This window comes from Prunus avium, chromosome 4, assembly GCF_965620075.1.
Source record: "Prunus avium chromosome 4, drPruAviu1.hap1.1, whole genome shotgun sequence".
In the NCBI taxonomy this organism is placed as follows: domain Eukaryota; kingdom Viridiplantae; phylum Streptophyta; class Magnoliopsida; order Rosales; family Rosaceae; genus Prunus; species Prunus avium.
In genome coordinates this window covers 16,316,616-16,339,109 of record NC_142287.1, presented here as the reverse complement: position 1 = coordinate 16,339,109, position 22,494 = coordinate 16,316,616, and the positions used below count along the sequence as shown (strand labels likewise).

The window sequence follows — 22,494 nt, the reverse complement described above, 5'->3', positions numbered from 1 at the left end:
TGGGAAGGGATATTACATCAAAAAAAAAAAATCACACAATTGGTGAAAGAAAAGAGAAAGTTGTGATTAAGTGGCGGTTGTTTGAAAATTCATTTTTGGGCCTTCAAAATAATTTGGTGTTTGGAAAGGAGTTTGAATCAATGTAAATGAAGGTATAAGGAGTTTTGATCATGTAAAAGAAAAAAAAATCTAATCGTGATGATTCGAAGTCTTGTAAACAATTGTTTTATGCTCTTACATTGCGAGTTCCTTGGACTTTGTATTATCCATACCTTTCATTTCTTACTCACCTTACACCCTTGGCCCCATTACAACCTATACTAAAGACCTAAATTGATCTTAAATGTCATGTGGTTGAATTGCATCCATTTTTCTACTTTTAAGTGTTTGGCATCCTTCTTGAGATCATATTAATGCAAGTTCTTCATTTTCCTATTTTGAGTTAAGTCCCTTATGATTTAACTCTAATCTCATGTTTATAATTGAGTGTTGCATTGTAGCCCTCTTCTGAGTGATTCATTTGTGAGAGGACAACTTCGGTGAGATTTGAAGTAGCATTTGTGCTTGGTATGATTTTTGAAATTGTGTGAAAACTAAGATTTGGGAATTTGTTGCATTTGGCTATCACACTAATACACTTTGAACATGTTATGTTTTGAACTTTGCCGCCTTGTAAATAATGTCTAAAATTGAGCTTTTAAACTTTTGAGTCATGTGCATGAGTCATTTATCTTCATAAAATGTTCGGAAAGATTGTTTTGAGTTTTTATTTATTTATTTTTATTTTTATTTTTGTTTTGTTTTTGTAATTATTTTTGTTTTTGTTTTTTATTTTGCTTACGGACTAACAATCTTTTAAGTTTTCTAATTACCTTGTTTTACAGAGTCAGTAAAACGTTTGTGGGTATCGTATCTGTTAAACCCTCAGGAGACACAACTCCTCCTACTAGGGATGCCTAGAGGTTTAAAGGCTTGTTGCATATGCTCAATGCAATCGAGTTACCTACGAAAGTGGTCTAGTTAACTTCTTGTTTGTTTTTATCTTTGTTTTCCTTTTGTTTTGCTCGAGGACTAGCAAAATCTAGGTTTGGGGGTATTTGATCGGTTCATAATTGTATATCATTTTGTACCCTTCTAGCTTATGATTTGGTTATGTTTTTGAGTTAAACTTGTGCTTTTAATCCTTTTTGTGTTTATCTTTCAGTTCATTGAGCTTTAGGTAATAATGAGGGCTTTGGATAGTAAATGATGCAATCCATGCATGTTAGGGCCTAATTTGGATGAATGGATGAAGTGCTTAAAGACAAACTCAATTTTGGCTACAGTCCCCTGCCAGCCCAGTTTCGTAGGTCATATTGCAAGCTTTGTTTCAGCCACCTACATAGCTCGGATGAGGCCACATTCTTCATGAAAGTTGTTCCAATGGGTGTATACTATAACATATCCGAAATTCAGCCTCATTAGATAATTGTGGAGTCTGTTACCTAGCAAACACAGAGCCATGCTCAGGATGGATTTTATCAGCGCGCAAAATGAGTTAGCAATTTGTTTTGGCCTTAACTTCCTCCTCCGATCTTGGATTGACCCAAATGATATATGGCTGGAAAGAAGACATTCTGAACTTCAAGTTTGAGTGCTTAAAGTCTTAATTTGCTTAAGGGAAGCCCAATTCGTAAGCCCTTGAAGTTGCTGGTCATGCTGACCTCAGGATGAGCTATTATTTCTGGTTGGAAGCTTGGTCATGGTGACATGAAGATGAGCTAGGGCTGCTGGTGGGATTTATTAGTGAAGTGCATCAACCATTTCAGATTTTATAATGGAAGTGTTGTATGCATTAGTGAAGTGCATCAACCATTTCAGATTTTATAAAACAAAGTGTTGTATGCATTAGCCATACTTAATTCAGATTTTCAGCTTCCTTAGGCCTATATATAGTGAGGTTTCCCAAGCTTGTAAAAACACCCCAAGGGGGGGAGCTCTCAAGCACTTCTCTAGAGCTCCCTTCCCTTCTCTCCCTCAAATTCTCTTAGTTTCCCTTTGTAGTTCTCAATTGTTGTAATAAGATCATTCTATTAAATTTTCTTTGTACTAAATATCAAACACTTTTCCTTTCTCTTCTTCTAATTCTCTAAAGCTTTCAAACACATGTTCTTCCAAAATCCTCAAAGTTCTCAAACATCTCTCTACTTCCCTTCTCTTCCAAAAGTCTCCATGTCTCAAACACTTCACAAACACATTTCTCTTCCTTCCCTAAGTTCTCAAATTCTCCAAGTTCACAAACATCCTCCAAGTTCTCAACCACTCTCTTCCAAATTCTCAAAGTTCCTAAACACTCTCTTCCAAAATCCACAAAGCTCTCAAAACACCTCTCTACTTTCTTCTCCAAATCCTCCAAGTTCTCAAACACTCTCTTCCAAATTCCCCATGTCTTAAACACATTCCCTTCCAAAATCCTCAAAGCTCTCAAACACATGTTCTTCCAAAATTCTCTAAAGTTCCCAAACACTTTCTTCTCCCTCCTCAAAGTTCTCAAACACTTCCTTTCTTCCTCAAAGTTCTCTTAGTTTCCTTAATGTTTTCTTAGTTGTAATTTATTTTTCTTTGTTATGTAAATTCTTTTCTTAAGTTTTCAAGTTGAATTAGTTTCCAAGTTTCAATTATGGTTTTTGTTGTTATTCATTATGCTTATAAGTTAATATGCTAGTTTGAATGATTGATCACCATTTAGGCTTGCATGTTAGCTATCTTGGTTTGAATTAAGAGTATACACCATGCTTTAATTCGAATTGAACTATGAATAGGAAGAGTATGTATGGACATTCGACAACAGGGATTAGATACATACTTGGTTGTTTAAAATGTTCTTCTATGCTTAATGGGTTCCTAATGCTTAATTTTAGGTTAGACAACAAATGATCAAATTAGGGAATTAGGAACACAAGGTTATGACCACACACCATGGCTTAATCATACTTTAGCTAGAATCAATCCATTAATCTAAATTGAACTTGGGAACTTATCTACTTGAGTTAGTTATTTTCTTTCTTCCTTGTTTTATTTATTTCCTTTTTTTTTCATTTCTGTTTTGTGTAGGGAAAATGAATTGGATCATTCAATCACCAATCCTCGTGGGATCGACCTCGCACTTACATATGCTATACTACCAAACGGCTCGTGCACTTGCGAGTATCACAAGTTGAGGATGCAACTGAATCCATTTTGGTGCAGCTGAAATCCACACAACAGTATAGTCTTGGCACATTTGCCACCCGCCTTTTACCTTCCGAACCATGACAGAGTTTGCCATCCAATCCGGGTATACAGCCTCCCGGATGAAGCCTATGGTCATTAGTTTGTCCACTTCGTTTTTCATAGCTTCATACCGTTCGGCATCATAGGATCGGCGCTTTTGCCTGACGACTTTGAAGGCTGGTGAGATGCTCAGCTTGTGGCTGATGACATCAGGAGATATGTCTGGCATGTCGTTGTAAGACCAGGCAAAGACTTCCGAGTTCTGCCGAAGGAACTGGATGAATTCGGCACGGAGGGTGGCGTTTAACATGGTACCGATTCTCACGCACCGATCCGATTGACACTCGTCCAGCGCCACCGTTTCGAGATCCTCGGCAGGTTGTGCCACTGGAGTGGGCATTTCCTCCCTTGGATCGTCCACTGGTTCGTTGCTGTTCGGCAAGCCTGCAACCGTAAGGGTCTCCTTCTGCTTTTGAGGGGATGCTGATTTCAACGTCGTGGCATAGCAGTTCCGAGCGCTTATCTGATCGCCCCTGATTGCCCCCGTGCCGTAGCAGGTTGGGAACTTCATGAGTAGCATGTGGGGGGATAGGTGAGCCTTTATCGCCGTGAGCGCCGTTCGACCAACTATGACGTTGTAGGCCGTCGGACAGTCCACCACAAGGAACTGGTCGTAGACCATGGTCCTTCGTGGGGTTGTGCCGAAGGAGATTGGCAGACTGACACTGCCGATTGGCTGGACCAGGTCTCCCGAAAAGCTAAGGAGAGGCGAGAGTTGTCGGTTGACCTGGCTGTCATCTATTCCGAGTTCTTTGAATGCATCGGCAAAGATGACATTTACCGAGCTGCCAGTGTCGATCAGAATTCGTCCGACATCGAATTCGGCAATTTTGGCTCGGATGATCATAGGGTAGTCATGTGGGTAGATGATCCCCTCCTCTTCTTCCTCGGAGAAGGTGATGGGTTCCCACCTGACCTTCGGCATCTTGGTATGCCGGCTACTTTCTATGCCGAAGACTTGGGGGTATTGTGCCGCCCTGACATACTGCTTCATTGACCAGTTAGATGCTCCGGCGAGGGTTGGGCCCCCACTGATTGTGCTGATTATGTTGATCTGTCGATTGGCGTTCGACACTGGCGCCTGCTGCGGCCTGGCAATGTACTGATCCAGTTTGCCTTCCCGAATCAACCGCTTGACGATCTTCCGCAAGCTGATGCAGTCCTCAGTGTTGTGGCTATTCTGCTGGTGGTATCGGCAGAATTTCCCTGTATCCCTGCCGTCTTGCCGACTGGGCTTTCGGAATGCTGGCTTCGGGATTATCTCGTTTTCGTTCATCAGTACCGCTTCGTAGGAGGTATTGAGCAGGGTGAACACCTCTGTCCCCTGGTTATGTGCCGGTAGTGGGGCTCGGTAGTTGTCCTTGCCGTACCTGCTCTTGTTTTTCTTGGAATGCCCCTTTTGGGAGCTCCCGGCATCTTTGCGCTTGTGGCTTTCAAGGTATCCGGCGGTTTGCACTGCTGGCGCGAACGGCGATGCCTGTGTCGTGGAGGACCGCTGTATGGGTTCGCTCTGCCGAGCCGTGGTCTCGGCCCTCGAGTTAAAGTATTCGGCCTTGGCGTGGATTGCCCTTGCTTCATGAGTTCATCGTACGTACGCCAGTTGCTGCTGTGCACCAAATACCGAAAGTATGAGGACCGTAGGCCACTCTTGAAGGCGCCGTAGGCTGCCTTGTCATCGGTATCTGGACATCTCGAGTATTCATGGCTGAATTGTGCGGTATACTCACGCAATGGTTCGTCATCTCTCTGCCGGATGGTATATAGATCATCGGCAGAATACAGTCTGTCCGTCTGAATCATAAAATGGTTCAGGAAAATCTGTTTTAGCTCGTCGAAGGAATCTACCGTTCCTGGTTCCAAATGGTAGAACCAGTTCAGAGCCGCTTCCGTGAGCGAAGAGGGGAACAGAAGGCACAGTCCTTCGTCGCTTAGCCCTCGGCACCCTACAGCCGATTGGAAAGAATGAAGGTGTGTCAGTGGATCCTCCACTCCTGTGTATGGGGTTATGCGTAGGGGCCGTACGTCTCTGTCCTGCCGGGAGCGCCTTATGCGTTCGGTGAAGGGTCCTGGCCGGAGCCTTCCCCAGTCCGGCTCCTGAGAACGAGTTCGATCGTCCTCCATCTTCTGTACCCTTTGAAGGAGGAGGCGGATGACAGGGTCCCTGTCCGGTATCTCCTCCGCGGTTTGATGCACCGATTGCTGCTGGGACCTGATAGGGTTAACTTCAGAGAATTTCATCGGCGTTGCCCAACGGTAGGACGATGGCCGATTGGTGGAAGGAGCGTACTCTCGGTCAGACTCTGCCGTTGATTCCAAGACTTGTATCCTCCGTATTGGAGACTTCCTCCCCATTTTCTCAGTCGGGGATCGTCCAGGTGGGCATTTATCCTGATCGGCGATTCCTGCCGTTCGGACTGCCGTTCGACTTCCCACTCTAACAGCATGTGTCGGCAATCGGAATAGACCTTCTTCGGCACATGGGGCTTATTTCTTGGTGCCGGGACCACCAATTGTTTAGACGGCGCAGGCGTTGCCTTTGCCACCTTCTTGCCCTTCTTCTGCCGACGGGGAGTCTGTAGGCTCTCGGAAGATCGATTGGTCTGGATGTTTTGTGTTTGCTGCTGATTGAGCAACTGTTGTGTTTCGTCCACTCTGGACGATAGGAAGTTGTTGTGTTCCTGCAACCTAGCCATGTCCTGCCGAAGGGACACAACTTGGGCTAAAAGCTCCGCATTTTCAGCGGGTTGGAGTACAGGTGGATTAGTTGCCGGGGTGCATGGGGGTGGCGCTGGGCTAACCCCGCTAGGCATGCCGAACGGCATCCCCTCCTGTGGTAGGAACGTAGCTTTTGAGTTGGTCCCCATGTGTTTGGGATAAAGGGTCGATTTTATCGCTTCCCACATACGGCGCCAAACTGTTGATGCCAAAAAGTGGTTCTCTGACTTTGAGGGTCAACTTAGTAATTTTATGCCTTCGGTATCCTTAAGGCCTCGGTAGTCAACGTGATCTGCAATATGAGCAAACGCACGGTAAGACCTAGGGCACCGGTGTGGTACCGGCCGAAGGCTCTCCGATGCTTAAGTAAGTTCGGGAATAGAAAGTTCAACTGACAAATCAATAGGCTTGTATGCCGTAAGTTCTGATTACCTCTATTTTGGGATAGTTGACCTCTTTTATAGGCCTTGGGAGGTGTGCATTTTGTTGATAATTTCAATGTGGGACTGTGGACGTCGCTTGGGAGCATGCCACGTGTCCCAGGAGGGGGAGTTGCCCTAAACGGAGCGACCGGTAGGTAGGGTGCCGAGGGCCTTCCTGACCATGCTCGATTCCTTCCACGTGTCTTGTTCTCATTGGCTGTTTATTTCGGGTGTAAACAGAGGGAAATGGTTGGCTTTTGAGAGATGGATTTTCCACTGACCCACAAGCCTAATCTCCCTCTCAAAAGAATATTTGTTCTATTTGTGTGGGTTTATGGGTAGGATGGGTGTGTGTTGTGGGTGGGTGTCTATTTGGGCGGGGATGGGTCGAGTAGAGAGAGAGAGAGAGAGGGAGAAAGAGAAAGGAGAAAGAAAAAAAAAATTATAAATATTTTTTCCTATATGTTAATTTTTTCAATAAAATATTTTATTGTTTCTTTTCACACATGGCACTTATGTAGCATACATTTTAGCAAAAGGGTGGGTACATTAGTGCCATGTCAACGTTTTTAACATATTTTTTAATAGAGTTAACAGTGGGGGGCAAAGTGAACCATCAAACCTTGATCAAGGGGGGCACTCTGAGTCACTTTAACTTTCAAATAATAAAATGAGATTTGACCATAATTTCAAAAAGCACTACAGTAAATAAGCCTAAATTTAAACTACATCTCTACCACATCTTCACCCACACAAAATATCTGAGGGTATGGAGGAGCAGGTTTGCATGAAAGGCAATATTACAGGTAACTCTCACTCACCCAAACTCCATAAAAATCACCAGTCAAATTAAAGTACTCTAACCCATACCCTGATAGGCCATGTTTGATATATATAGTATACTTAGGCCCTATTTGTTGGGCTTAAAATGGACTATAATCCTAGCTGTTGTTTGGTGGGTCTAAATGCACTGTGGGACTGGTTAGGCCTCATATCTCGATAGGATACCAATCCAGCGAATGAGGATTTTGTAAACCCAAGTGGAACCATGGGTTTCGAAGCCTCCGCCTCCGCCTCCGCCTCTGCCTTTCGTTGCTTAGAGCACCTCTTCTTTTCATCGTCTTTCTTTTCTTCTTCTATTCATCTTTGTCTCTGATGCTCCCACAGATTTCAAGCAATCTGACACTTCAATCTCTCATGCTCTCTCTCATGCAAATAGGAGCAAGAAAAAAATAGGAAGGAAAGGATGGGTCTGAAGAGAAGGGAAAAGTAGATCTTGACAATAATTTTTTTTCTTCTCATTTTCTGAGTTTCGCCTAAACTTGGAATTGGGGGCCCTTGATAAGGGTTGTCTATCTCTGTTTTTTTTTCTTGCTTCTGTTTGTTTCTGGTCCTGATAAGAATCCCAGATTTTCTCCACCTCTCTATCTCCTTTTGGCTTCAATTTTATTTATTTATTTGCTGTTGTTAATTTTGGTTAATGGGTTGATCGACGCCTTCGCCTGAGACTCCAGCAACACCGATGAACGACGTCGTCGCCTCCGACTCCATCAACACTGATGAACGACAAGGTAAAGAGAAACAAACCCATCTCAATTTGGTGAATTTGGCATCAGATAGACCCCTTTTATGATTTGTGGTTCTGGGTTCAATTCTGAAATGCTTATTATGTTGAAGAAAGGAAATGGTGTAGTTATTTATTTATGTTCAAGCAGAAACTAGATTGACAAAGAATCTAAATAGGCATGATTTGATGAGAAATTTTGGTTTTTTAATTGGCCATGGATTGGTTTAAGTTCCTCTGCAGTTGACCTTCCTGAGATCATTGTCGCCACTCCATTACAACCTCAAATATTATCATGGAATCTGTGTATACCGCTCCTTAAGGTCTTGGAATATCTTCCTCTTGGAATATCTGATTTCTTATTTTTAATTTTGTTTACATGTTTTTCTATTAAATTTAATTATTTCTGATATTAAATAATTTTAATAAATTTTGTTTGAATTCCAATGCAGTCCAGCCCATACTTGTACCAAACAACGGACTGGACTTAGTCCAGTGCAGTCTAACCCAACTTAATGTACCAAATAACTTATTAAAGTCCAACTCAATTCAAGTCAAATCAATCCAACATTTCAAGCCCAATCCTAACCAGTTCAGTCAAACCCACCAAACATGACCTTAACGTACCTAGTTAATCTCCTCAAGCTTCTTCACTATTGTGAAGACTGGCATTTGTAGCTACTAGCTACTCAACCACACAAGATAATTCCCAACTTCTAGATTCAACACCCTGGTTTAATTAAGCTCTTCTTTTTTATTTTAAAAATTAATGTTCATTTGTAGAGAGGTTGTAGCTCTAGTGATTAAGAACATCTATTTATGCATGCATCGGAGGTACTAAATTTGATTCCTCCTTACCTCAATATCGATTGTATAACAAAAAATAATAATTAATTTCCATTCAAATTTTGAATTGTTAACAATATTAGGTTTAAAATGCCTTCAGGAAAATAAAGTTTCCCCTCACCATAAAGAAACAAATACCAGGCTTCCAACAGAAGGCATGGCTAAAAGTAGATTGAGATGTGTTCTAATTAGTGGAAAAAGAATCGTAGCCATGATATCTTTGCATGTGAGACCCGAGAAATATACTTTGTGGCCCCAACCACGCATGATGAATTCTTCTGTTTGTTTTTTCTTTTTTGGCAACAGGGAATGAAGCCCAAAAAGAAAACAAAAGATGTTTTAGCAGCTGTATTCTGCCCACCACATTATAAAGAGTGATATGGTCAAAAAGGAGGCTATATAAAACTCCTTGTATGCCAAAGCTTTTAATAAGATAGATGTAAATATTTCAAAGAAATGGACTTGTAACTCACTATTATCATATTGTTTTTAACTTCATTACCGACAGTGTCCGGAGGAAATGGGAGAATATCCAAAAAAGAAGGTTAGAGAGAAAATTGTTAGCATTCCCACTTCATTATCGACAGTGTCCATAGAACTACCATTTTGTCAAGTTTCAATAGTTTATACAGACAGTCGGTTCATACAATAAATTCAACTCATGTGTGCAAAGCATGACCTGTAGTCCATGTTTTTTCTTGAAATTGCACATCGTTTGGATAATGATAGTGAAATTAACAAGTAACTATTAATTGTGATGTTTCATTCAAACAAAGCGGTTCATTCATTTTAGACTTATACGACTGAATGTAGATTGTTTCTAGAGGTTTGGACAAAATGAAGCATCCAAAAACAAAAGGAAACAAACAAAAAAAAAAAAAACACCACAATATATAGAGAACAACATGTAAGGAAAAAGATATTCATACGTATATATTATTTAGGGTTCGGTTCATGAGACAAGGAATTTATAGCTAAGGTGGTTAAAAGCATTTATTTCTATACTGGTCCTAAGTTAGATTACCCCTCTCCCACTATCGCTTGTATCAAATAATAAAATTAAAATAAAAAGCTCGGGCCATGAACCGGGCGGGCTGTCGTATTATAATGATATTAAACACACATTATTACTTAAGAAGTCAAGTTATGCTTTTTAGAAATTCACATAATCGATTTCCTGACTTGTAATAAAAAAACAGCGATACCCTATCCTGACAAAGCAGCGAGGTATTAAATTGCTTCATTAGTATGTAATGGGAGGCCAACTTGTCTCCAAACACCAACATTTTCATACAACGTTGTATATGTATATATATATTATATATATATATATATATAGTTTGCTAGTGGCAGCGTTTAGATGCAACAGAAGCGGGATTGAGCAGCAGCCATAGAAGCAGAGGAGCGATGGGGATTTTAGTCAAAATTGTGATGATGCCCTGCGGAGAATATTTTGGAAGGAAATGGAATTTACTAGACATAGTCACCGCAGCTGTGTTTCTCACTATGCATTGCCTTTGTGCGATGGCGCCGTTTCATTTCACCTGGCCTGCGTTTTGGCTGGCCTTTGCTCTCTATGTTGTGACGGGGGTAGGAGTTACTCTGTCTTTCCACAGAAATCTTGCTCACAGGAGCTTTCGTATTCCGAAATGGCTCGAGTACTTGTTTGCCTATTTCGGGGTTCTCTCACTTCAGGTATGTAAATGTCAATGTTGAGCAACATAATTTTGCTTAGCTTTAGCCCTTTTCTTTTTGTTTTAGGGGCAATTTTTATTTGAAGTGTTTGTTGTTCTTCTTTTGGTTTTTGTAGGGAAGTCCAATAGAGTGGGTGAGCTCACACAGATATCACCATCAGTTTACTGATACTGTGAAAGATGTTCATAGCCCTCTTCAAGGTTTTTGGTTTAGTCACATGGGTTGGATCCTCGATAGCGGCTCTCGGTTTGGAAATGTAACAAAAAATACACCCAACTCTCTCTCTCTCTCTCTCTCTTTCTCTCTCTTAAATACATTTACATACACCACCACAGTGCACTCATTTTGTTCAACTCTTCAATGGAAATTGTTGCAGTATGGAGGACTGAAGAACGTTGAAGATTTGAAAAGGCAAGCCTTCTATAGGTTTCTTCATCATACTTTTCTTTTGCATTCTTTTCTACTTGGAGCTTTACTCTATGCCGTCGGTGGATTGCCCTTCTTGACATGGGGAGTGGTGAGATATTTTGCTTCTTGTCCTGTTTTCTTTTTTATATAATTGCTCGTTCTCTGTACTTTCTTGGCTTTTTAATAGAATATCTTTTTATGTAATTAATTAAGAGCTGGCATGTACATTATTGTCGCATTAAAGTTTTTCATGGTTCATCTGATTGCCATAAAGTCATAAGACGCATGAATTTAAAAGAATTTTAACTTGCATATCAGTTGTCAAGTTCGAACTCCATAACACCCGATAGTGTGTGTCAGAACACCCCAGCCCCCAATACCACTGGTATATATATATATTTTTAAAACTTAAAGTCACTTTAATCACTTCCATATTAGTCACAAAATATCACCATATTAGTCACAAAATATCACCAAATACTGGTGACTATTGTCAATTTTTTTTTAAGTGAGTATTGAAGGTTAAATTACTCCTTGTCGACATTGTAGGGGGTGAGGATGGTATGTCTTTTCCACAGTACTATGCTAGTAAATTCGGCTGGCCACATTTGGGGACAACAAGTATATCACACTGGTGATACGTCCAGGAACAACTGGTATATATTCTGCCCAATTTCAACATTTTTTTTATTATATAGAAATTGATGAGGGATTTTAACTGTTTTATGGGTATTTTTTAAGTTGGGATATTATTATATGTTCTTCTTCCTGAATCCTGAATCCTGATGAGAGATATTAAATGTATATTTTTTCAACTGTACGTTTAGGTGGTTAGGATTGCTTACATTTGGAGAAGGATGGCACAATAATCACCATGCTTTTGATTACTCAGCTCGACAAGGTTTTGAATGGTGGCAAATTGATGTCACTTGGTATGTAATAAGATTTCTTGAAGCAATTGGATTGGCAACAGATGTGAAAACTCCAACTGAGGCACAGAAGGAAAGAAAAGCTTTACACCACAAAACCATGGCTACTCAGAATTAAGCTTCAAAGCAAATTCCTATTCGCCATAAACAGAAACAGAAGTTTGATGTGCTTCTTAGTATTCAAATGGTTTGTGTACCGAGTTCAGATCTCAAATTATGTGGGGGCAGATACCACTCACGATCGCATATATATAATTACTAAGTTGAATTGAATGATTGTTCCATGGCTTTATCGAATGATTGGTTTTTGAAATGTAAACAAAAATCCATTACTTTTTCACTTTTAGGTAAAAAAGTAAAAAAAAACCAAATTTGGAATGAATGTCATATAGAACAAAAGTTGTCCATACATTGCAACTTGCAAGTCAATACTTTTTATTAAGTCATAAAATAATTTACCTAATATACCAAGTTACTTCATAAAAGAAGGGGATGTATATCACTCCCCTTCTATTAAGAGATTTTTCAAATAAATTATTTGAGGGACACTTTTTAAACAGTGGCAGAGGGAGCTAAGGCCCAAGGTTGGCATGTTCCCCCTCTCAAATCTTCATTGAGGCTATTGTCTTCTTAATACAATCATACTTTTCTTTACCAAATTTTATTTCTCTCTTTGTATTTTTCTCTTATTTTCCTTCCTCACTATCATTGCTACCCTTTCAATATCTCTTATTGCTTCGACTCTTGATTTTATAGTGATAAATTATCGTTCAAATTTTATTTGTGAGTATTTTATATAAAATACATTTCATTTGATTTTTTGCTAGAATCGATAATGAGTAGATAGTTAATATAACATGTAAAATAATGAATTATATAAATTAAAACTAGGGTAATTAGTTTGGTTGTCACTCTAAAAAATATATATTTCAAAATATGAGGTGCCCCTCTGTGAAAATTTTCTAGCTCCGCCATTGACTTTAGGGTCCCTTACAAAAAAAACAATTCAACGATCCAAATCATCTATTTTTTAAGTCTACATTCATAGATCATCCTTGCAAAAAATTAGACAAATTGGAAACTATTTCGATATCCATTGCGTCCTATAAAATCAATGAACATGGTGCTTCAAGAAAATACTAAAATTTCAATAATTCAATTGAGTGGTCAAATGATATTGGATTCAAGTGATTTTTTTGTAGAGATGATCTTTGAATGAGTATCTACAAAATAGATGGTTTGGATTAGTGAAATACAATCCGAAGTAGGCCCTACAAGGGGTGTCCCTCAAATACTTATTTGAGGGATCTCTCTCTCTCTCTCTCTCTCTCTCTCTCTCTCTCTCTCTCTCTCTCTCTCTCTCTCTCTCTCTCTCTCTCTCTCTCTCTCTCTCTCTCTCTCTCTCTCTCTATATATATATATATATATATATATAGTCTTTCTCTAATGCGGATGCTCTGAAAGTCCAGTTGTCCCTTTCACAGCTTGTTTTTTCAAGTGGATTGAATTCCTGAAATTCCAAGTAGTCCACAATTTGCCAATATAAATAATTTATAGAAAAACAATCATGGGTTTGGGAACGTGCAGATGCAGAAGAAGAAAGCACATAAAGCACATGTGGGAAAGTGGAGTTGCAGAAGAAGAAAGCACTCCCATTGGTTGCTCTCACGGCTCTTGATGTTTTTGTTTATATATGCAAATTGTGGACCACTTGGAATTGAAGGAATGCAATCCAACGGCCAAAAAAAAAAAAAGTTGTAGAGGGGATGACCGGATTTTAACAATATGCATTAGAGAAAGATTATATATATATATATAACTCATAAAATGTTGGCGAGTCCTTATTTAGTTAGGATTTTGGTTACTTATCATTTATTTAGTCCTATTATAAATGAGATTTATTTCCTATTGTAATTTAGATATATTTCATATTTTATTTAAGGTTAACATATCTTTGTACTTGTATAAATACCTCCATATTGTAGAAGAATAATAATATAAGCATAACTGAATATTTGTCATACTTTATTTGACATAAAAGGTACGACATATAGTTTGTAGTGGGTACATTATTCAAAAAATGACCCTAGCTACATAACAATAGAACGAGAGTTGGTTTATGGAGAAGCAAGCAACCACTGTTTTGTCTCCTCATTTTATTGCTATTGGCATGTGCTTATTGCCAAAGATAGTGTAATTGAGAGAGTAGAGAACGTGAAATAAGAGAGGTTTTGCAGAGAATGCAAAATCAGTTTTTTCTTATTTCTCATATTGAATATATATCTACAAGTATAGACATAGCTAGAGATAGCTATCCGTTGGTTACAATCCAATTCACAATAAATTACAATCTCCAAAGCATGAGTTATGTTTCCATGTTTCCAGCTTGTTGTGTTCCCCTAAAACATGGAAAGGTGGTAGACAAGCTTTTCCATGTTTCTTGCTTGTCTCAAGTCATTGTCAACACTCCCCCTCAAGTTGGTGCAAAGATATCACGCATGCCCAACTTGTCAACTGAGTCATGAAAGACTTTACTTGATACGGCCTTCGTCAGAATGTCGGCAAGTTGGTTTTCTGAGTTTACAAACGGAAACTTAATTATACCACTTTCTAGTTTCTCTTTGATGAAGTGTCGGTCGACTTCCACATGTTTGGTACGGTCGTGTTGTACTGGGTTATGTGCTATCTCAATGGCAGCTTTATTGTCACAATATAGGTTTGTGGCATCCACTTGTTTAATGCCAAGATTCTTTAGCAATCTTCGCAACCAAAGCAATTCACATACTCCTTGAGCCATTCCTCTAAACTCAGCTTCAGCATTGGATCTTGCTACAACTCTTTGTTTCTTACTCCTCCAAGTAACTAAATTGCCACCCACAAATGTAAAATATCCAGAAGTTGAGCGTCTATCCGTGATACACCCTGCCCAATCAGCATCAGTGTATCCTTCAAGATCCATAGGTGTATGTTTGGAGAACATCAATCCTTTTCCAGTCTTCAAGTATCGCATTATCCGTATTACTCCATTCATGTGTGCTTCACTCGGTTGATGCATGAATTGGCTTACCACACTCACAGCATAAGCTATGTCAGGGCGTGTGTGGGATAGATAAATCAATCGCCCAACTAACCTTTAATACCTTTCTTTATCAGTAGGAGCTTGATCTGGATACATTCCCAATTTGTGATTCTGTTCAATAGGTGTGTCAGCTGGCTTGCAATCCAGCATTCCTGTTTCTGTCAACAAATCTAACACATACTTTCTTTGGGATAAAAATATGCCATGTTTAGATCTAGCAACCTCAATGCCAAGAAAATATTGTAACTCACCCAGTTCCTTCATCTCAAATTCACTTCCAAGGAGCTTCTGTAGATTCTGCATTTCTTCATTGTCATTACTGGTAACCACCATATCATCTACATAGAGGATCAGGGCCGTAAGCTTTCCACCACGACGCTTTAAGAACAATGTGTGATCTGAGCTACTCGGAGTATACCCAAATCGTTTCATGGAATCAGTAAATCTCCCAAACCAAGCTCGGGGTGATTGCTTTAGCCCATACAGAGATTTTCTCAGTTTGCATACGGTATTAGGACTGGATGTCATAGGAATCCCTGGTGGTGGATCCATATATATTTCTTCTTGTAAGTCCCCATGAAGAAAAGCATTTTTTACATCATATTGCAGTAGTAGCCAGTCAAGATTTGCAGCCAAGGATATGAGAACACGTACAGTGTTGATTTTGGCAACTGGTACAAACGTCTCCTGGTAGTCAATTCCATATGTTTGTGTATATCCCTTGGCCACTAATCGAGCTTTGTATCGGTCTATGGATCCATCAGCTTTGTATTTAACAGTGTATATCCATCGACATCCAACTGGTTTCTTCCCATGTGGTAAAGGAACCATTTCCCATGTAGAATTCTTTTTCAAAGCTTCCATTTCAATTGCCATTGCTTCAGTCCATCTAGAATCTGTCACAGCATCCTGCCATTTACTTGGAACACATACAGTAGATAATTGATTGACAAATGATGCATATGACTTTGACAATCTATGAGTGGACACATGGTTATTGATGGGGTATTTAGATTTAGCATTAAGGTCAGTGCAATATTGAGGTTTAGGTTTTCCCCTAGTGGATCTAGGTGGAAGTGTATATGTTGCAACATTAGGTGGTTCAGTGGTTACCTCAAGTAGTTCTTCATCACTAGACGAATGATGCGATGGCAGGGCAGGAGGGGTTGTATTTTGTAGTTGATCATCAGGGGCATCTGGATCACCTTCTGGTTCCATAGTCTCAAGGTCTTCACTGAGGTCAGGACTGGACAGATCATAATTTTCTTCAGAATTTTCAACTCTTTGAAAAAGCGACCGGTCGCTGGGTTCTTCACGACTGGTCGCCTGGGGAATTTGAATTGTATTCGTCTCTGTGTAAAAATGACCGGTCGTAAATGTGTCGCGACCGGTCGCATGGGGCACTCCGCGACTGGTCATCAATGGATCGCGACCGGTCGCCTGGGGCACTTCATGAGAATCTTCAACTCTGTGTAAAAACGACTGTTGCGTAGATTCAGCTGCACCAAAATGGATTCAGTTGCATCCTCAACTTGTGATACTCGCAAGTGCACGAGCCGTTCGGTAGTATAGCGTATGTAAGTGCGAGGTCGATCCCACGAGGATTGGTGATTGAATGATCCCATTCATTTCTCCTACACAAAACAGAAATGAAAAAAAAGGAAATAAATAAAACAAGAAAAAGGAAATACCTCAAGCAAATAAGTTCCCAAGTTCAATTAGATTAATGGATTGATTCTAGCTAAAGTATGATTAAGCCATGGTGTGTGGTCATAACCTTGTGTTCCTAATTCCCTAATTTGATCATTTGTTGTCTAACCTAAAATTAAGCATTAGGAACCCATTAAGCATAGAAGAACAATTTAAACAACCAAGTATGTATCTAATCCCTGTTGTCGAATGTCCATACATACTCTTCCTATTCATAGTTCAATTCGAATTAAAGCATGGTGTATACTCTTAATTCAAACCAAGATAGCTAACATGCAAGCCTAAATGGTGATCAATCATTCAAACTAGCATATTAACTTATAAGCATAATGAATAAGAACAAAAACCATAATTGAAACTTGGAAACTAATCAAACTTGAAACTAAAGAAAAGAATTTACATAACAATGAAAATTAAAGTGGAACTTGAAAGGACTTAAAGGAAAATTTAGTAAAAGGATTTTTGTTACAATCAATTGAGAATCTAGAAAGGAAAACTAAGAGAATTTGAGGGAGAGAAGGGAAGGGAGCTCTAGAGAAGTGTTTGAGAGCTCCCCCCCTTGGGGTGTGTTTACAAGCTTGGGAAACCTCACTATATATAGGCCTAAGGAAGCTGAAAATCTGAATTAAGTATGGCTAATGCATACAACACTTGTTTTATAAAATCTGAAATGGTTGATGCACTTCACTAATGCATACAACACTTCCATTATAAAATCTGAAATGGTTGATGCACTTCACTAATAAATCCCACCAGCAGCCCTAGCTCATCTTCATGTCACCATGACTAAGCTTCCAACCAGAAATAATAGTTCATCCTGAGGTCAGCATGACCAGAAACTTCAAGGGCTTACGAATTGGGCTTCCCTTAAGCAAATTAAGACTTTAAGCACTCAAACTTGAAGTTCAGAATGTCTTCTTTCTAGCCATATATCATTTGGGCCAATCCAAGGTCGGAGGAGGAAGTTAAGGCCAAAACAAATTGCTAACTCATTTTGCGCGCTGATAAAATCCATCCTGAGCATGGCTCTGTGTTTGCTAGGTAACAGACTCCATATTTATCCAATGGGGCTGAATTTTGGATATGTTATATTACACACCCATTGGAACAACTTTCATGAAGAATGTGGCCTCATCCGAGCTATGTAGGTTGCTGAAACAAAGCTTACAATATGACCTACGAAACTGGGCTGGCAGGGGACTGTAGCCAAAATTGAGTTTGTCTTTAAGCTCTTCATCCATTCATCCAAATCAGGCTTTAACATGCATGGATTGCATCATTTCCTATCCAAAGCCATCATTGTTCCCTAAAGCTGAAAGATAAACACAAAAAGGATTAAAAGCACAAGTTTAACTCAAAAACATAACCAAATCATAAGCTAGAAGGGTACAAAATGATATACAATTATGAACCGATCAACGACCGGTCGCAAGAAGGGTGGCGATCGGTCGCCTGGGGTACTTCTCCGTTTTCTTCAGCATTTTTTTCAATATTCTCTTCAAATGACAAGTCCTTCTCTTCACTCCCCCTCTCCCCCTGAAGAGAAGGGGTCTTGGAAACCATAAAGTAGGCCAAATCTTAATGAAAAATGGTATCCATAGTGACAAAGATTTTTTGAGTAGGAGGATGGTAACACTTGTATCCTTTTTTATTCAAGCCATATCCAATGAACGCACATCGGAGGGCACACGGATCCAGCTTACTCCGTTAATGAGAAGGAATATGAGCATAAACAACGCAACCGAACACACGAGGAGGCAACTTGAGAATGGTAGGAAGAGAGATGTGATGAGCCAAGGTATCTAGTGGAGTTTGGAAATTCAGAACGCTACTAGGCACCCGATTAATCACATAGACTGCAGAGAGAAGAGCATGACCCCATAAGTGATGAGGAACAGATTTATCAAGCATATAGGCACGGGCAACTTCAAGTAATTGGCGATTCTTTTATTCGGCGACACCATTTTGTTGTGGAGTGAAGGGTGTGGAGGTTTGATGGATGATGCCTTGGTCCTTGAAGAATTGAGCCAAGGCACCATTCACATACTCCCCACCATTGTCAGATCGAAACACTTTGATGGATGCTTGGAACTGAGTGGTGATCATAGCATGAAATTCGTGGATTGTGGTGGTAACATCACTTTTATGGGCAAGCAAATATACCCATGTCATGCGGGTACAGTCATCTATAAATGTAACAAACCACCTCTTGCCAGTAGAAGAGACTTTAGCAGGGCCCCAAACATCGGAGTGAATCAACTCAAAAGGAAATTCTGTTTTACTATCACTTGAGGGAAATACAGTGCGATGGCTCTTGGCCAACACACATGTTTCACACTTAAACTGAGAATCAACTAAGCCTTGGAATAAAGATCGAAACAACCGTCGAAGGTAGCCAAACGATGGATGTCCTAAGCGACGTCATAAGGTCCTGAAACTTACAATGAGAAGGATAGAATGTGGCATAACAATTATGTGAGTCAAGGAATTTCCCAACAGACAACAAATTGCATTTAATAGAGGGGACAAGTAGTGTATGAGGTAAGGACAATTTAGGGGAAAGTGATATAGTCCCTTCTCCAGCAACATTAGAAGGAGCCCCATTGGCACTAGTGATGTAAGGATAATGAGATTTAGGAGATAAGGTGGAAAAAACAGTGGAGTCAAAAGTCATATGATCAGTGGCACCAGTATCAATTATTCATGTAGTAGAGCGTGTACCTGAGTCGGGGTTGGAGTCGGAGAGTAAGGCAGGAGATGGAGACTCAACGGTAGTCATGACATAAGCAGTCTTGGGTGCCATGTTGCGGGTCTTGTGTGAAAGTACGGATACGTAAATGCAGCGGAAGATTTCAAGAACACAACAGGGGTACAACAGAACCAAGTAACCAAAGGAACACAAGTTTGAATTATGCAGGGACAAGGTTAAGTAGAGACAAGGTTTAAGCAAACAAGCTTAGAACTTCAGCAAACAAGAGCACAAATTAGGATTGTGATCACAACCAATTTTAAGGCAATGCAAAGTATGAGATAGGAATGATATAACAGCAAATTATGGGCAAGGATAGGTAGAGATTAGGCAAGAACAAGGTTATGCAGAGGCAACCAAAATCGATTGCTCTGATACCATGCCAAAGATAGTGTAATTGAGAGAGTAGAGAATGTGAAATAAGAGAGGTTTTGCAGAGAATGTGAAATAAGAGAGGTTTTGCAGAGAATGCAAAATCAATTTTTTCTTATTTCTCATATTGAATATATATCTACAAGTATAGACATAGCTAGAGATAGCTATCCGTTGGTTACAATCCAATTCACAATAAATTACAATCTCCAAAGCATGAGTTATGTTTCCGTGTTTCCACTTATTGTGTTCCCCAAAAACATGGAAAGGTGGTAGACAAGCTTTTCCATGTTTCTTGCTTGTCTCAAGTCATTGTCAACACTTATTATATTGTGCTAGGTGCCTGAGTGTGTGAAAGTCTACCATCTTAGATAACACCCAACACGCCATCAATGTACTGATTCCAAAATTGATACATGTATATTTCAATGTTGTAGCAATTCTCTTTTTTCGTTTCCTTTTTTTGTCTCAAAATACAACTTCATAAAATAGAGCCACAAAGGCATAGCAAATTACAAACTCAAAAACGATTACACTAGAGGGACATGGGAGAGCAGTTCTCATCCCTTGTCCTGTTTTCTTTTTTTTATAATTGCTCGTTCTCTGTACTTCCATGGCTTTTTAATAGAATATCTTTTTATGTATTTAATTCAGGGCTGGCATGTACATTATTGTCGCATTAAAGTTTTTTATGGTTCATTTGATTGCAATAAAGTCATAAAACCAAACCATGCATGAATTTAAAAGAATCTTGACTAGCATATCAATTATCAAGTTTGAACTCCATAACACCCGATTGTGTCTGTCAGAACACCGCAACCCCAATACCTCTGGTATATATATATATTTTAAAGCTTAGAGTATCGAAGGTTAAATTATTCCTTGTCGACATTGTAGGGGGTGAGGATGATATGTCTTTTCCACAGTACTATACTAGTAAATTCGGCCGGCCACATGTGGAGACAACAAGTACATCACATTGGTGATACATCAAGGAACAACTGGTATATATTCTGCCCAATTTCAACATTTTTTTTATTATATGGAAACTGATGAGGTATTGGGCATCTTTTTTTTGTCTTCTTCTTGAAATGTACGTTAATTAGGTGGTTGGGGTTGCTTGCACTTGGAGAAGGATAGCAAAATAATCACCATGCTTTTGATTACTCAGCTCGACAAGGTTTTGAATGGTGGCAGATTGATGTTACTTGGTATGTAATAAGATTTCTTGAAGCAATTGGATTGGCAACAGATGTGAAAACTCCAACTGAGGCACAGAAGGAAAGAAAAGCTATACACCACAAAACCATGGCTACTCAGAATTAGGCTTCAAAGCAACTTCCTATCCCCCATAAACAGAAACAGAAGTTTGATGTGCTTCTTAGTATTCAAATAGTTTGTGTACCGAGTTTAGATCTCAAATTATGTGGCAGATACCACTCACGATCGCATATATATATAATTACTAAGTTGAATTGAATGATTGTTCCATGTCTTTATCGAATGATTGGTTTTTGAAACGTAAACAAAAATCCATTACTATTTCACTTTTAAGTAAAAAAGTGAAGAAACCAAATTTGGAATGAATGTCATATAGAACAAAAGTTGTCCATACATTGCAACTTGCAAGGCAATACTTTTTATTAAGTCATAAAACCACGCAGGAATTTAGTTAGTAAAAACAAAAAGACTGTCATAAAACTTACAGTATTGTCGACAGGGTCTAATCTAGCCCGCTTAGAAAAGTATATTGATTTGTAAAAATCCAGTGGAAAAAAACCTAAGCGAAGGAAAAAGAGTACAACTTTATTTGGGATATATGGGTAATGTTAAATGCGCTCATATTGCCTCGTTAAAACCTTGCTAGGAAAAACCCTAATCGAAGGAAAAAGAGTACAACGCACATATGTCCTGTGTTAGAGGACTCTTGAATGCTCCTCTTGATTTTGCATGCTCCAATTTGATTGCTTGCAGAGTTGACGTAATCCGATGCCATGCACTAGCTTTTGGAATGTACATTTTGGTAAAGATTTGGTGAAGAGATCTGCTAGGTTATCGCGTGAACGGATTTGTCTGACTTTAATTTTTTGACTCTTCTGAAGCTCATGTGTGTAGAAATTTTTTGGTGATATGTGCTTGGTCCTGTCACCCTTGATGTATCCTCCTGTGATCTGAGCAATACAAGCTGGATTGTCCTCATTTAGGATAGTTGGAGTGTCCGTTGCTGAGGGTAGGGCACATGCGCTTCGGATGTGATGGATCATCGACCTTAACCAAACGCATTCACGACTAGTTTTATGGAGTACAAGTATTTCTGAGTGATTGGAAAATTTGCCATGGCAAGAAGTGGGCCATGAAACTGGACAAGCCTGAAGGCAAGACTTGCCTGGGTTGCCGCATGGGCAAGTTGACGTCACACCAATTTAAATACCAAAAAAATTGAAAAAATAAGGAAAAAAAACCAAAAATTTTAGAATCTTTTTTTCTATAAATACCTAGCCATGTTCTTCACTTCCTACACCAAAATCTATACAAATTGCTCTTCTCATATCCCATGCGAATAGTGGTTGTCCTTGGGTTGCCATGACAATGGGTGAGAATGCATAAAAAAAATTGCTAGAGCAATCACTATTCACATAAATAGTGTCTGTCCTTACTTGCCGTTACCCTTTGTCATAACACAATGGTTGGTT

At 39.5% G+C, this 22,494-nt stretch overlaps 1 protein-coding gene and 1 long non-coding RNA gene across 2 annotated transcripts; both read left to right on the top strand.

The window, feature by feature from the left end:
- Nucleotides 1–7,225: 7,225 nt before the first annotated feature.
- On the top strand, nt 7,226–8,460 carry LOC110760790 (uncharacterized). The gene is made up of 2 exons (XR_015835240.1): nt 7,226–8,020; nt 8,246–8,460. It is a non-coding gene; the product is annotated as an uncharacterized LOC110760790 (long non-coding RNA).
- Nucleotides 8,461–10,055: 1,595 nt separating this feature from the next.
- On the top strand, nt 10,056–12,164 carry LOC110760789 (palmitoyl-monogalactosyldiacylglycerol delta-7 desaturase, chloroplastic). Its single transcript, XM_021963112.2, has 5 exons — nt 10,056–10,554; nt 10,670–10,810; nt 10,931–11,071; nt 11,512–11,618; nt 11,790–12,164. Exons 1-5 carry the CDS (start codon nt 10,267–10,269, stop codon nt 12,007–12,009), a joined length of 897 nt encoding a protein of 298 aa, XP_021818804.1. The 5' UTR covers nt 10,056–10,266; the 3' UTR covers nt 12,010–12,164.
- Nucleotides 12,165–22,494: the final 10,330 nt, after the last annotated feature.

Bases quoted from the DNA above. Each gene is read 5' to 3' on its own strand.
- LOC110760789 (XM_021963112.2), top strand. From the start codon at position 10,267: ATGGGGATTTTAGTCAAAATTGTGATGATGCCCTGCGGAGAATATTTT. The intron at 10,555-10,669 runs GTATGTAAATGT...TGGTTTTTGTAG, and splicing joins TCGGGGTTCTCTCACTTCAG to GGAAGTCCAATAGAGTGGGT. The intron at 11,619-11,789 runs GTATATATTCTG...CTGTACGTTTAG, and splicing joins GATACGTCCAGGAACAACTG to GTGGTTAGGATTGCTTACAT.